The sequence below is a fragment of the Ursus americanus genome, chromosome 33, assembly GCF_024610735.1.
Source record: "Ursus americanus isolate L20-20 chromosome 33, mUrsAme1.1.p, whole genome shotgun sequence".
Lineage (NCBI taxonomy): Eukaryota > Metazoa > Chordata > Mammalia > Carnivora > Ursidae > Ursus > Ursus americanus.
In genome coordinates this window covers 3,494,443-3,507,974 of record NC_142159.1, presented here as the reverse complement: position 1 = coordinate 3,507,974, position 13,532 = coordinate 3,494,443, and the positions used below count along the sequence as shown (strand labels likewise).

Sequence of the window (13,532 nt, the reverse complement as noted above, 5' to 3'; positions counted from 1 at the left end):
GCGCGTGTGTGTGCGCGCGATTGCTATGATGCAGGATCCTAAAGCATTTGTAGAAACGGGGGCAAAGTGCGCCCAGGCCTTCGCGGGGAAGGAATGCATTTGTGAGGACGGAGTGCGAGTGATAACTTGTTCTGTGCGTGAGGCTGTGAGGTGGTGGAGTGAGTGTTTTTTCAGCCTGTGAACTGAATGCAAGCATGTATGCTGAGGTGTTGGGTGGTCAGCCTGGTTAAAAGAGTCGAGTGGGGTCTCAATCTGGGGCCCCCTGCGCGGCAGGAACCTGGAGGACATTGGGGACAGAAGTAACAGAGGGAGACTGAGTCACTAAGAATGCAGTTTTCATTGGTCACTTAATCTCTTAAGGGATCCCAGGAAAGGGGCTGGGGACCCTGTATCCTGTCCTCCCCCACGGGCTTTCTGGCAGGACTGGGGACCCCAGAAGGTGGGGATCCAGGCCCAGTAGCACTGGGGGAGCCGTGGGGTCGGGGCCTCCATAGCACCGTGGGCAGGGGCAGTCCCAATGTCCTGGGGCAGCTGTGAGTTCATGCACATGTCCAGTACGCAGAGCTCCTGGCAGCCGGAAGGGGCCCGTCAGTAATAGTGCATTCGACCCAGGGTGCCTGTCGCCGTGGGGCTGGGCCCCAGAGTGCCAGTGCCTAGCAGGTCTGGCTGCCCGGTGCGCCAAATCTCCCTCAGGATCCGTTCCCGCTCCTCCAGGCGCTGCGCCCGCTCCAGCTCTTCCGCCGACGTGAAGACGTTGACGCTCAGCGGCCCGTCTGGCTCCGTGGTCAGCTCTGGGCCCGGCAGCGTGTCGTCGGGGCCCAGCCGCGTCACCGTGTCGTCGTCGTCGTCGTCGTCCTCGGGCTCCAGGGTGCTGCTGCGGGGGTCCCGGCGCGGAGCAGGGGCCCGGGGCCGCGGGCGGGGCGCACAGGAGATACTGATGACTAGTAGGCACAGGGTTAGCAGCAGGCCAAAGCAGACTCCCAGCACGAAGTAGAGGCCAAAGCTCTCGGGGTTAGCTGGGGGTCAGAGGGCAGAAGTCATGGAGGAGCCCTGGCTCCCTGGCGGGTGGGAGTTACTCGATTTCGGAAGGACTCCAGGTTCTAAGTTTGGGGGGCAAGGGCGGTACTCCTTATTTGAAAGACATTAGGTAGCCGCCATTGGGCAGGGAGGATGGGGCAGGGAGGTGGGGAGGGAAGGGGTGGAGTGGGGCCTCGGAGGGGCAGGGAGGGGCCCGTGCCCCCCGGGGCCCGCCCTCACCGCGGATGTGTGCGTAGGCCGCCAGGCTGTTGCTCAGCAACTCCATGTCCCTCCGTGGGGCATCCATGCTGCTCTGGGGGCGGAGGGGCAGCCCCCCTGTCAGCCTGCGAGGTCAGCAAGGTCAGATCCCAATTCCCAGCCCAGAGTAGATCCTGACCCCGCTTCCTCCGGTAGCTCCCCTCGCTGGAAGAGCAGCCCCAGGGTCCGCCCTGGAGTGAGCAGCTCCCTAACTTTGTTACAGACCCGGGCCCTGCCTGGGGGATCCTTTCCCTGGACGCAGACGCCCCTCCAACTTGAGAGGTCAGGGAAGTGGGCCGCAGGAGGCTCCGCCCCCTTGTGGGGTCCCCACATGACGCCCGGTTTCGCCGTCCCGGTCGTGGGATGGAGGCGCGAGAGGCGAGTGCCTTCCCCACTCGCAGGGCGGGCTCCGGGGAGGGGAAGCCGCCTCCCTCTCCCATCTTGCCCGCCCCACTGGGATCCACCGGCCCGGAGGCCCGGGCTCACTCACCGTCAGCGCCCCGCTTCCCCGCTGCCGGCCCCGGCGCGTCCGGCGGCCGCATACACCCGGGACCCGGCCGCTCCCGCCCCGTCCGGTCCCGTCTGCCCCGCCTGCCACGCTCGGCTCCCAGGCCGCGGCAGCGGAGGCCGGACACGGGCCGATGGACCAGCCGACGGAAAGTTTCCTCCGAGGAAAGAGGAGGGGCGGGGCGAGGCGGGGCGGGGGGAGGCGGGGAGGAAAAGGGCCGGGAGAGGAAGGGGAGAGGAGCGAGCGACGGGGAGGAGGGGGAGCGAGGCCGGCGGGGCCGTCTGCTCTCCCACAGGAAACCGCTGGGGAGGCCGGTGGCAGGGTCCCGCCCCCAAGCTACTAATAACAAAAATAATAATAAGGATGAAGTTCTGCCTAGGTGCCAGGCAGTCTGTGTGTGCGTGCGCGTGTGTGCGTGTGTGCGCGCACCCTTTGTAATATTCTGTCATTTAATTCTAACAACCCTATAAAGTGAGTACCATTGTAGCCCTTGGCAGATAAGTAAACTGAGTAACGGAGAGATTGAATAACTTGACCAAATGGTCAGGAGGTGAACCCACCGCTCTCTGCCCCAGAGCCCGGGGCTCTTAACCCCTTCTCTGCTCTTCCTCCCAGGAAGCCCCCTCACCCAGGGAAGACTGCCCCTCTTCTCCAGTCCTCCCCCAGATGGTCCGTTTACAAGAGGGGGCTGTCATCCCCTCCTCGCAGGGCTCAGGCTGGGAGAGCGTGTCCAGCTGGCAGAGCTCTTGTCACACAGGGTTAATGAATATTGGACTGGAGCTTAGAGCCGGGAGCAGGCCAGCCTTGCAGAACCCAGCCTGGAACTTCTGCGGGGCCCTGTGCTCTTCTGCACCGGGGCCTGCGGCTGAGCCACGTCGCTCGGGCTAAACCTGCCGGTGCGCACGCATCCCTTTCCACCTGGGCTCGGGCTTGTGTGCCCAGTGTGTTGTGTGATCCTTGTGTGCCGCCTGGGTCTTCTCCGGCTCAGGCTCTCGGCCCCCGCTTCTGGGCCCCCCTTCCTGCGCTGGGGCTTGGGTGAGGGGGAGGCCTTCTTGGCGGGAGCCTCAGAGAGGAGGAGGGAAGGAAGGGGGAGAGGAAATTGCAGACATAGCTGAAGGCGCAGCCTGCGGCCTGTGGGCCAGTGACCCCCCTGTGTGTCCAGGCTGGAGACCCCCAATCCCAGTCCTGAGACGGGGGTCAAGCAGAGGGCAGAGCTAGATGGAGACGGGACAGACGGGGATGGGAAAGGACTCCTGGGTGTCTCTGTGATTTTTGAGTCTGCTTCGTGAGCGTGTGTGGAGGCATTTCTGCCTCTGTGTATTTGTGTGTCTATCCCCGCGTTGTATCGGCCTGAGCATTTGTGTGGGGCGGGTGCCGCAGCCCGTGAACCCCGCCAGCCGCTGGTCAGCAGGTGCTGCCTGCCTGGGACCTCCTGGGAGTGGGGGCTCCAAACCCCTGCCCTCATGAGGCCCAGTCCAGGGCGCGGAGACAAACATGCCCCGAGGAACGTAGCCTCGGGGGTGAGGGCACACACCTGCAGGCCGCCCTCAAGGGGGCCGGGTAGGTGACCCCGGATCCTGCCAAGCCCGGCTGCGGCGGGGGAGTGAGGGCAGGCGCCTCTCTCCCCGGTGCAGCGGAGGGGCGTCGGGGGTCCGCGGGAGAGCTCGGACGGTACTCTCCGCCTGCTAGGGAACCCCGAGAGTCCGGGGGGTGGGGGCTCGGGGCAGCTGGGGGGGTGGCAGGCCGGGAACGGAGGCCGGGAGGGCGGTGGGGGCGGCAGGGCCGCGCCGGGGGTTTGGTCCCGGAAGCCCCGCGGGGCAGGTGGGTCAGGGTCACCTTCCGACGCGTCCGCAACTCCCGCCTTGCCCGTGGCTGGGAGGGAAAGAGGACGGAGGACCCCCGCTTGACGCTGGGCCTGAGCACCTGAGCGAAGCGTATGTGGGATGCTGGTTGGAGGGGGGGGGTCAGGGTTTCCTTTGAGATGGTTAGAGATGTGCATTCGATACCCCGGGGGCAGTGCCGGGCAGGGGACCCCGGGAGGCGTCCCGGCTGGACACGTAAGATGGAGGGAACCCCCGGGAGTGGGTGAGGTCACCTTCGGGACAGACAGGGGAGAGAAGCCGCCAAAGCCGACCTGGGGCTGCTCAACCTCGCGGTCCTCGTGCAGGTGGAGGAGGGGTCCGGAGACTCCCGTGGGGCGGGAGGAAGAGCCGGCTGGGGTGAGCCGCGATGGGCCCCTCCCCCTGCGTGGAGAGGCGAACGGGAGGCCAGAGGCTAGCCACGGGCCGTGGTTTCCGTGGGTTTTCGTGGGCGCGTGGGTTCCCTGAATGCCTTCGCTCCACGCAGACCTTGGTGTGTGCTGCCGCTGTGCTCTGAGCGCCCTTGTGTCTGGAGGGTGTTCTCGGTTCGTAGGGCGCAGACCTGCGCTTCCCCAGGGGCCCCAGGCGCGCCTCTCTGTACTCGCGAGAGCAGACGAGCTTTTGGATCGGTGTTTGGCTGCTGCCGAGCTATGCACCTGTCTGGGTATTGCTAACCTGCTGACCCAGGTCTGTGCCTTGGTGTGTGACATGTGTGTTTGGAGAGGGTCAGGTGTGACTCGGCCCCGGTGAAGGGGGGGGCATGCTGAGCAGAGTGGGGCTTGAGATGCTTTCTGGTCCCTTCAGGCACAGGGACACATGGTGCTACCCAGACTGTTGCCTTCCCCTAGGGGGATGCACGCGGCCAAGCTAGGCTGGGTGGTAGGAGTAGCAGCCTTGCCCTGGAAGGTTCCGAAGAGGCTGAGGTCTACTCCTGGAGGCCCTGGAGGATGTGCCTTTGGCTCAGGTGGGCGGTCCCCCCAGCCCTCATGGCTGCCTGACCACCTGCCTGTCTGCTTTTCTGCCTGCCTGGCTCGGCCCGCTCTGCCGCCAGCCGGTCTGTAGGTATCCCAGCCACCTGCTTCCGGTTGTGCTGGCTGGGATCTCTGCATAGCTTTCACTGGCCTGCCTGGCTTGTGTCCCATCTCTCCACCTGCTAATTTCCTCCCTGTCTGCAGACCTATGACCGACCTGCCGCCCGTCCACCTGCCCACTGGTTGGCTGCCTCTCTGCTCTCCTGTCAGCCTGTGAGACTATAGACATTTGTCACCTTGGGAGGCACAGAGAGTGACCCTAAGATGAAACTCGGGAAAGACAGGCCTTTTTTAATGAAGGAAATTGAGACAGGTCTTGATGGGAGTCGGGGGCTGAGGCATCCAGAACCTCTGGGAGGGTTCTCAGGGGGGCTGGCATATTCAGGGCCCAGTGCGAAACCCAGCTCTGCTCCCTTCCTCAGCGGCCAAGCTGCGGGTCTATTCCTGACACTGGGGCCTCCCCACGGAGGGGTTCAGGGGCTAAGTCTTAGATGGAGAGAAGAAGGTGACCCACTCGTGGCCTCCTTAGACCTGTCCAGTCCTCTGGATGCCCCTCAGCCCCTGGGACAGCTTCTGGAAAGAGGGCACAGTGACATTTGCAGAGTAAACAGTAAGAGTTGGGGCTACGGAGTGCCGTCCCGGCCCCCGGTACTTGCTTGGCTAATTGCTACGTGCGCTTCACCTTTAGATCCTTCCAGTAACCCTGTGCGGTTCGTAGCGGGACTCCCATCTAACGAGGAGGGAGGTGAGGCTCAGGGGAAGCCTGGATGTGTGGTCACATTGGATGTAAGGGGGGGCCTGGATTGGAACTTGTCTTCCACGGGGCGGTTCTAGGTCACAGCTCCCCACCCAGTCAGACCCAAAGCTGCCTCTTTGTGATACTCTGTATTGGTCCTTTTATGCTCCTGAAGTGAAATTTTATGGCTAAAATACCCACCTCCATATCTAATTAAAAATATAAAGAAATTAAAGGTAATGGTATGTATTTGTGATGTGGTCACTCGCTGGGAACGTGGCAGCTCCGAGTGCAGACTGGCGCTGGGACCTCGCGCTAGTGACAGCGTCGGAAATGGGGAGGAGCTCTTGGTAAAGTTCTGAACGACACAAAGTACAGAGTCCCTCCACTTTTCACAGTAGTCGCGTTCCCCGAAGGGTCGGCGGACGTGATATCCTCCAGTCCTTTGTGTTTATGTATAAAAGGCAGTTGGCTTCTTGGCTCTGGTCATTGTAAACACATTTCCACTCCTGTCATGCAGGATGTAGGATCCACCGTCCTTGTGGGGCTGTCTCTGGCCCCACCCTCTCAATGCCAGCAGCACCCCCGTCATTCTGACACCCCCTCCCACATGGACGCACAGAAAAGAGGCCGGCCCTCACGGAGCTCAGCATCGGAGTCGGGAAGGCGGAGAGAATCAGTAATCGGACATATGCTATCATACCAGGCTGTGATAAGCACAATGAAGAAACATAAAGCGGAAACCTCAAGGGGTTAGAGAAGGCCGGGTGTTCAGGGACAGCCTCTCTGAGGTGACATTTTGAGCAGAGGGAAGTCAGGGAAGCAGCCATGCAAATAATCTGGGGGAAGAGGCTTCCAGAAATAATAGGCCAGGCAAAAGCCCTGAGGTGGAAGCCTGCTCAGCTCCCTCAGGATCAGCAAGGAGCCCAGTGTGGCTGGCACAGGGAGTGAGGAGGGTGGGGGGCCCACAAGTTAGAGAGGAGGCCAGGTGTAGAGCTCTGTTTGTGGACTTTTCCTAACCACAGACAGACCTCTGGATGTTACTCTGTATGGGACAGAAGCCATCAGAGGTGCGTAAGCAGGAGAGGGACAAAATGGGGCATGTAAAAGGCTCATTCTGGCTGCCATGTGGCCCCTGGGCGGTTGTAGGGGAAGGGTAGGAGCAGGGAGGCCAGGAAGCAAGGGGTGGGGGCTCAGACAGGGTGTTCACAGGGAGCCTCGAGAAGCGGTCAGATTCTGCCTGGCGGGTGACAGGATCAGCAGTGGGTTAGACATGGGGGGGGGTGGGGGTGGGCAGGAAGTCCAGGTAAGCTGGGCTCAGCAGCCTGAGCCACTGAGACTCCATTTCCTCCCTCCCCCACTTAGCCGGGCAGCTCCAGTCCGGCTTCTCTGAGACCGCTCCCCCTGAGGCCGCTGGAGGCCCGGACGTGGCTAAAACGGGGACGGGGGGGGGGGGACGTCTCAGTTCCTCTTTGACTTCTCAGGACATGGGAGGCTGTTGGTCACCCCCCACCTTTCTGGTACTTTCTCCTTCCATGGCTTCCGGGGCTCACAATAAACACTGAAGAGCGATCTGGTACGTCGAGGTCAAGAGAGCAACAGTTCTGGAGTGTGAGCTGCGTGCCTGTCCTAGGTGTGGACAGGCGAGTCGGCCGAGCGAGTCCCTGCCCGCGTGCGGCTGTCTTGGGTGTTGGTGACTGGTAAGGCTGCCCCCTGCGTGTTCCCGGGAGACACCCGGGCACGGACCCGAGGCCGATCGGGTGGGGGACGGGAGGGGGGCGGCCGTGGAGATGAGGCCAGGCGCCGCAGCAGGTGCGCTGGGAGACAGCTCTGCCGACGAGGGCCGGGTAAGTGAAACGCCCAGTGTGTGTAGACTGGGGGTGGCCAGGGAGGTGGCGGCCACTTGGCCGCTGGGTAGGTGTGGTGTGAAGGTTGGGGGCGAGGGGTCGGGCCAGCTCTGGAGAATTCGCAGAGCCCCAGGGCCGCCTCACTCTTGCTGTGTGCGACTTGCCTGTGAAGGGCCTCCCGCGTGCGGGCACTGCTCCTTCGCTGACCTGGGGCTGTGTGTGGGTCCGGAACAGAGGAGTGGGTCTGTCGGGGCTCCGTGGGGTGCTGAGGGCGGGGCCGGCCTACCTGCAGCTTCACTGCTCCAGTGCTCCGCAACGTCTAAATTTAGGTGAAGGAAGGAAGGAAAGAGGAAGGGAAGGAAGGAAGCCGTTTGGCTTCCTATGGAGGGGAGCGAGGGGGAGGCGAGTTCAGGAAAGGCCTGCCCGCCCCTCTTACGCCAGCTGCCCTGGGTGGGCGTGTGGGCACACGGGCAGCCTCTGGCCGGCCCGGATCCCCCGACCCCAGATGGGGGTTTGGCAGGGAGGACCGACACTCGGCCAGCTGCAGCCGCTCTGGGATGCCTCCTGCCTGCACCGGAGGGGGGGGTGCACTACTGGGTCAGGAGAATGCCGGCAGCTCTGTCCCCCCTCCACCCAGGCAGTGGCGCTGGTGGGGCCGGGGCTGCGGGGTGGGGGGCTGTCCGCCGCAGAGCCCAGAGCTGCAGGAAGCCTGCCCTGGCCGGCGGGGGCTGGAGAGACAGAGACACGGGGAGAAGGGCAAGAACAGCAGACGGGACAGGCCACACTGGCTCCAGGTCAGAAGTTTTATTGCTGACATGCAGGAAGAGTCCCCATGTAGTACAAAAATATGTCTTTATACAAACTTTTTTGTGACTTTTTCTGTTTTGTTTCTTTACAACAGGACCTCTCAGCGTGTGACACCCGGTGAGGGCGGGCCCAGCCTCCTCTCCTTTGCTTTGCTACAAACGTCAGACGCAGGGCTGACCTTGGAGGGCGCAGCCTGTCTGATAAGGCTCCGCAGACCCCCGAGGGTATTGCTCTGAAAAGGAGGAGAAAGCCCACCTGTGGCAAGCAGGCCGAGGGTCCGGCAGGCCGCTGGACAGGGGCACGGCCGAGACCCTCACGGGAGGACAGTCACAGGGGCTGGGAGCCCTGGGCCAGACTGCATTTCTACTCCCTTGGGAGACTTCTTTTTGAAATAAATATAGAAAAGAGGCCATCCCCCACCCCGCAGCACGACACCCTGGCCCTCGGCGGCTGGCCGCTGGTAGAGGCAGGGCTTGGTGCTCAGGGGGATAAGTGCTGGGCTCCGGTGGGCTCCCACAGACCCACTGAGGCAGAGGCATGAGGCGCCCAAGTGCTGGGATGGGGGCATGGGGAGGAAGGGGCATGGGCGGCCCTGCTACTGCTGGCAAGAGGTGGCCCCATTTTTTTCCAGATGGGGAAACTGAGGCACAAGGAGGTTTGGGAACTTGCCCAAGTCACTCACAGTGAGTCAGCTTTTGGGGAGGGGGCAGCTCACACTTTGGGAAACAAGGTCACACAGGCCTCAGTCACCTCCCCACTGGGGAGCAAGAACAGACAGGGCCTGAGGGCCCAGGGCTGCCTGGAGGGGAACACTCAGCCTTTCCAGGGGGGCCTGGGGGGATAGGCCAGAGGAGGGGTCTTTGCTTGGCACCGGGCAAGGCCAAGTCCAGTGAGGGAGAGTGGGAAAGAAGGGCATTCTGGTGAGAACAGTGTTTCTGGCAAGACGGGCATCCACTTCAAAATCTCGGCTCAAAAAGGGCAGCAGGGCTGTTCTCAAGCCAGGCAGACCCCCCAGTCCCTACAGCACTCCCCACGAGCCCCACAGCCCTGATGAAGGGCCCTGGCCAGGGTCTGCTGGGAGAGACACCACATCCATTATGAGGCAAGAACAGGAGGGCAGATGCCTCCACCATTCTGTGAACACAGAGGGGTGGGGGGAGCAAGAGGACGTGCGAGCAGGGCCCACCCGTTCACGGTCGGCCCAGCGCGCCCCTCCCCGCCTGACCACCAGGCACCCCATTCACATCTGCGTCAGCGTCACCTCGGTACCACGGTGCGGGTGCAGAAAGAAACCAGGGTTAATGCGAGGGTACAGCACCTCAGAGAAGCTACTGAGATGGGAGAAAGAGAACCAAGTCTAGAAAGGCCTCCCCATCACCAGAAACAGGAGGGACTGGTGGGCTGGAGGTGGAGGGGCCGGCAAGAAGGGGCTTCTGAGCCTGGGGGCGAGGAGGGGGTCCACGTGTGGGCGGTGGACTCCCTGCTGTCCAGCCAGGTTGGTGGGGGTGCGGGTGGGGGCAGGGAGTGGCCACAGGCCGAGCCACCTAGAGATGGGAGAGAAATTGGTTTCAGTACAAAAATAAATATATTTGAATTCTGCTTAAGATGAGGTGAAGTTTTCCAAAGCTTGGACTGAGGGGCCTGGGGTCAGAAGGGGAGGGTCAGACAGCCTGGAGGGGCCCGGGGAGGGCCGTGGGCAGTGGGTGTTCATTTTGGGAGCCAGCAGCGAGCTGCGTGTTCAGCTTATTTGTCTGGGGGGCGTGGGGGGGGGCCCCGCAGCCCTGGGCCGGGCCGCTGGGCGGGCTCCCTCCTCCTCCCTCTCACTCAGTCCGGAGACAGCGCGGTTAAAGAGCCAGAGGTAGATTAAAACGTCATGATTAAAAGCAGATTAGTTATCTAGGCTTCTCAGATTAAAAAACCAAACAATCAAGCGATCATTCTCAAGGTAGCTTCGTGGTACGTCTGCTGACCCCGTGCGTGCCCTGCGCTGTCCCCGCCCCGTCCCCGCCCGACGCAGCCGGTGGGGGAGCGTTGGGGCCGCTGGCTGGGGGTCGGAAGAGGTGGCGCTGGGGCCGGAGCCCCGGCGAGGGGGCTACTTGCGCAGGTAGCGCTGCGCCAGGATGGCCGCGTCCAGGGGGTTCATGGGCTGCGCGTCGTGGCCCAGCCGCCGCACGGGGGGCACGCTGCCGAACTGCCGCTTGGGCACCCAGCTCCGGGCCTCGTGCACGGAGCTCTTCTCCTCGGCCAGCAGCAGCTGCTGCCGCATGTAGTTCTCGAACTCGTACTGGGAGCACTCCTCCGTCACCTTAGCCTTCGGGAGACAAGGAGACAAGCAGATGGGGGGGGGGAGAGGGCAGGAGAGAGGGGGGAGAGAGAGAGAGAGAGGGGTGGGGTTGCAGAGAAGAGCCGGGAACCACTGTTACGTGACCTGGCTCCAGACTCCAGAGGCCGCCCTCCCCGGTCCCGAAGCCCGCCCGCCAGCCTGGACCTTGCCTGCGGCCTGTCCCGGGGGTCGCTCCAGCAGAGGGACAGGCCTGGGATTGGAGCGGATCCCCTGCTTCCTAACACACTGACCTTGGGGGAGGTCGCATGACCTTGGAAGCCTTAGCTTCCGGGGCAGCAATCTCCCCTCAGAGCTGTTCTTGGGAGGGAGCCGAGGGGGCGGGGGCCTGGGCAGCCCAGCAGGGCCGCTCGGAAGTGGCAGGTCCCTGTGCTGATTGTCATGGGGGAGAGCAGCGCTCTGCGCTCAGACTTGGGGTCTGGGCTATGTGACCAGCAAATTCACTGCACCTCTCTTGAGAAGAACATGGCCACACAGGCCTGTGGTGCAGACGGACAGATGCACTGCGGGTGACACGGAGGCGAGGGAGGGCCTGCCGACTCTCTTCCCCAGGGCCAGGAGGCTCCTCCTGCTCCCACCTGCCCAGCGAAGGCTGTGGAGCTCTGGGGCAGGGGGAGGAGGGGCAGGGACAGGGAGGGAAGGTCCTCATGGCATTCCTCCCATGGTTCTGCTCGCCAAGCCCTGCCCTCCAGGGGGCACCCTAAGATCGCCTGCCAGCTGCTGCCTGGCCCCGGGTCTGCCTCCATGCCAGGCCCAGCACTTTCTCCGGTGCAGGGAACAGGAAATGAGAGAAAACTGGGAGAAAATGAATCATCTGGAAAAGGAGAGCAGAAAGGCTGAGAGAGACCCAGTGCGTCAGAGGCAGAGCAATGTGGCCGTTTAAAGGACCAGCACAGGGCAGCACCAGGCCTCGGGCAGGAGGAGGAAGCTGAGAGAGGCCCAGGCTGGGCCCCGCCTCCACTGCCCCATGGCCCCTCTTGCAGGCTACGGAGGCAAGGCAGGCCCCGGGCAGCTGAGACGGAGGGGGCCTTGCAGCCTGCCGGGAGCTGCCCCCTCTGCCCCGGCCCTGCCTGCCGTCCCTGGATGCTGGTCCCTTGGGACTGGGTGACGACCGGTCTGACCTTCCCAACTCACCTCCTGGGAGCTGTCTGCGTTGCTCATCTGGTCGTCGATGTCAGGAACCACTTGCAAAGGCCCGCTCAGCGATGACAAGGACTGCCTGCGGGAAGGCAGACGAGTCAGGCCGGCTCCCCAGGCCTGGCCGGCGGGAGCCCCACGGCTCTAAGACTTGGCTGCACTCACTGGGTCCCGACTCAGCCCCTTCTCGACATGAATGACTCTGTCTCCCAAGCCTCGGTTTTCTCAGCCGATAATGGGGGACATTTCTACCTCACAGGCTGTGGTGGAAAATCGGTGAGGTAATTAATGCCAGTCCCACAGTTGGCAAAAACTGGCACGCCGGGGACGCTCGGCCCTGAGTTCTGGCGGCACCCTTCCCATCTCGCCCGTGGGGGAATATCTGGAAATCAGACTCTGTCTGGCAAAGGAACGGGCCCCATCTCAAGCTGCTTTGCTGGGTGGGATGGGCAGGGCCTAAGCGCGGGCCGAACGCAGACTTCCTCCAGCCGGCACCGGCCCACTTACCACGACGCGATGATGGCACTGAGGGCCTCCAGGACGTCGGCGGCGGCGAGGCGCTGCTGGGGGTCGAGGACCAGCAGTTTCCGGATGAGGCACACGGTGTTCTCGGACACGCGCCCATCCCTGATGAGGGAGAGGACCAGGGCTCAGGCGGGGCAGGCTGCTGCCCGCTCCCCAGCCCACCACTCCGAGCCTCGCGTGGCCACTTCCGCCCCTCCCCAGGCAGCGGGACTCACTCCGGGATGGTGTACTCGGCGGCCTTGATCTTGCGGAAGAGCTCCTGGGGGATGCTGTCGTAGAACGGGAACTGGCCGTAGAGCATGGTGAAGAGCACCACGCCCAGGGCCCACATGTCGCTCGGCTTGCCCCGGTACGGCCGGCCTGGGGGGCACATGGACGCAGGCGCGCTCAGCCCCGGCCTGGGCTTCCCTCAGCTCACCAGCTGCGTGCCTGACATCCTATCCGCGGGACCCTCCCCCCGCACCTCCTCCCAGGACGATGCCCCACCGAGGAGTGACCCCCGAGGAGAAGGGACTACCCTTGGCCTTGCGCAGGCCACCTGCCGGCACACCAGCCCTGCTCTGCCGGACCGCAAGCTCTTGGCGGCTCGGCCTGGGTCTACGGCCCCGGCGCCCAGCCAAGCAGCTCACAGAGCAGGTGGCCAGGAGCGTGTGTGCGGGACAAAGAGCTAGTCGGCCAGCCCTGCCCAATCCCTGTCCCCTCGCCCCAGAGCGCTTCGACCCGTCTGTGAGGATCCCCTCCCCTGTTTACTTCCTATCTCCCCCGAGAGAAGGTAAGTTCTCAGATGCAGGTGCTGCTCTGCTTGGCGCACTGCTGAGCCCCAGTGCCCAGCAGGGACCCCAACGTTTGCTAGAGGAATGAGCATCCATTTAAGTGACCTCCGTGCTGTTTCCCTCCCTGCAGAACAGAAGGGAGCAAGCATTTAAGCGAGCGCCACGCTGTGACGGCACCGGAAGAGATGTTCTCATTTCGTCTCCGCCAAACTCTGTGAATTAGGTATTTCCTCTCCTTTTCCAAAATGAGGTGCAGGGACGTCAGTGGTCCAACACCACACAGTTGACTGGAGGAGCCCTGCTACTCCCACTCTCGGGGCAAGGCCATCGCCTACCACCCGCGCCAGAGCTCCTCCGGCGCGCCGGCCGCTGCCTGGCCCGTTCCCGCAAGTCCAGCACCTCAAGCCTTTGGAAATTCCCTGCCCGCCCCGTCCCTGGGACAGCAGACCCAGCAGCAGCCCAGCTCGCAGACTATGACTCAGCTTCCCCACGGGTGTGGAAGGGCACTCCAATGTCCTGTCCCGGGCACCAGGCAGCGCCTGGACAACCAGGATCCCTCCTCTGGGTCCTGAAGCCGCATGGGTGGCGACAGATGCCTTTGGGTCAGGGGATACTGGTTCTGGAAGGCTCTCCAGGCCCACCGAAGGTCAAGCAGCTTAACCAGGTGTGTACTGCACATGTGCATGGAAGTAT

The 13,532-nt window shown here is 63.2% G+C and overlaps 2 protein-coding genes across 7 annotated transcripts in view; both read right to left on the bottom strand.

Moving 5' to 3' along the window:
• Window positions 1-318: 318 nt before the first annotated feature.
• On the bottom strand, window positions 319-1,971 carry EVA1B (eva-1 homolog B). Of its 2 annotated transcripts, none has more exons than XM_045782613.2 (3): window positions 1,766-1,971; window positions 1,258-1,330; window positions 319-1,016 (listed from the first exon to the last, which is right to left on the bottom strand). In XM_045782613.2, the coding sequence occupies exons 2-3, from the start codon at window positions 1,322-1,324 to the stop codon at window positions 589-591; spliced, it is 495 nt and encodes a 164-aa protein (XP_045638569.2). In that variant the 5' UTR covers window positions 1,325-1,330; window positions 1,766-1,971; the 3' UTR covers window positions 319-588. The 2 variants fall into 2 exon arrangements, with proteins under 2 accessions (XP_045638569.2, XP_045638568.2); XM_045782612.2 differs by having other exon boundaries at window positions 1,258-1,361; window positions 1,766-1,970.
• Window positions 1,972-8,045: 6,074 nt separating this feature from the next.
• Window positions 8,046-13,532, bottom strand: part of STK40 (serine/threonine kinase 40) — a 39,174-nt gene continuing 33,687 nt past the window's right edge. For all 5 annotated transcript variants that reach the window (XM_045782112.2, XM_045782110.2, XM_087858551.1 and 2 more), the window contains exons 8-11: window positions 12,282-12,426; window positions 12,049-12,168; window positions 11,539-11,623; window positions 8,046-10,374 (exon numbers count right to left, since the gene is read on the bottom strand). In XM_045782112.2, coding sequence (XP_045638068.1) covers window positions 10,156-10,374; window positions 11,539-11,623; window positions 12,049-12,168; window positions 12,282-12,426 — 569 coding nt within the window. In that variant the 3' untranslated portion in view covers window positions 8,046-10,155. The remainder of the gene's footprint in view (window positions 10,375-11,538; window positions 11,624-12,048; window positions 12,169-12,281; window positions 12,427-13,532) is intronic.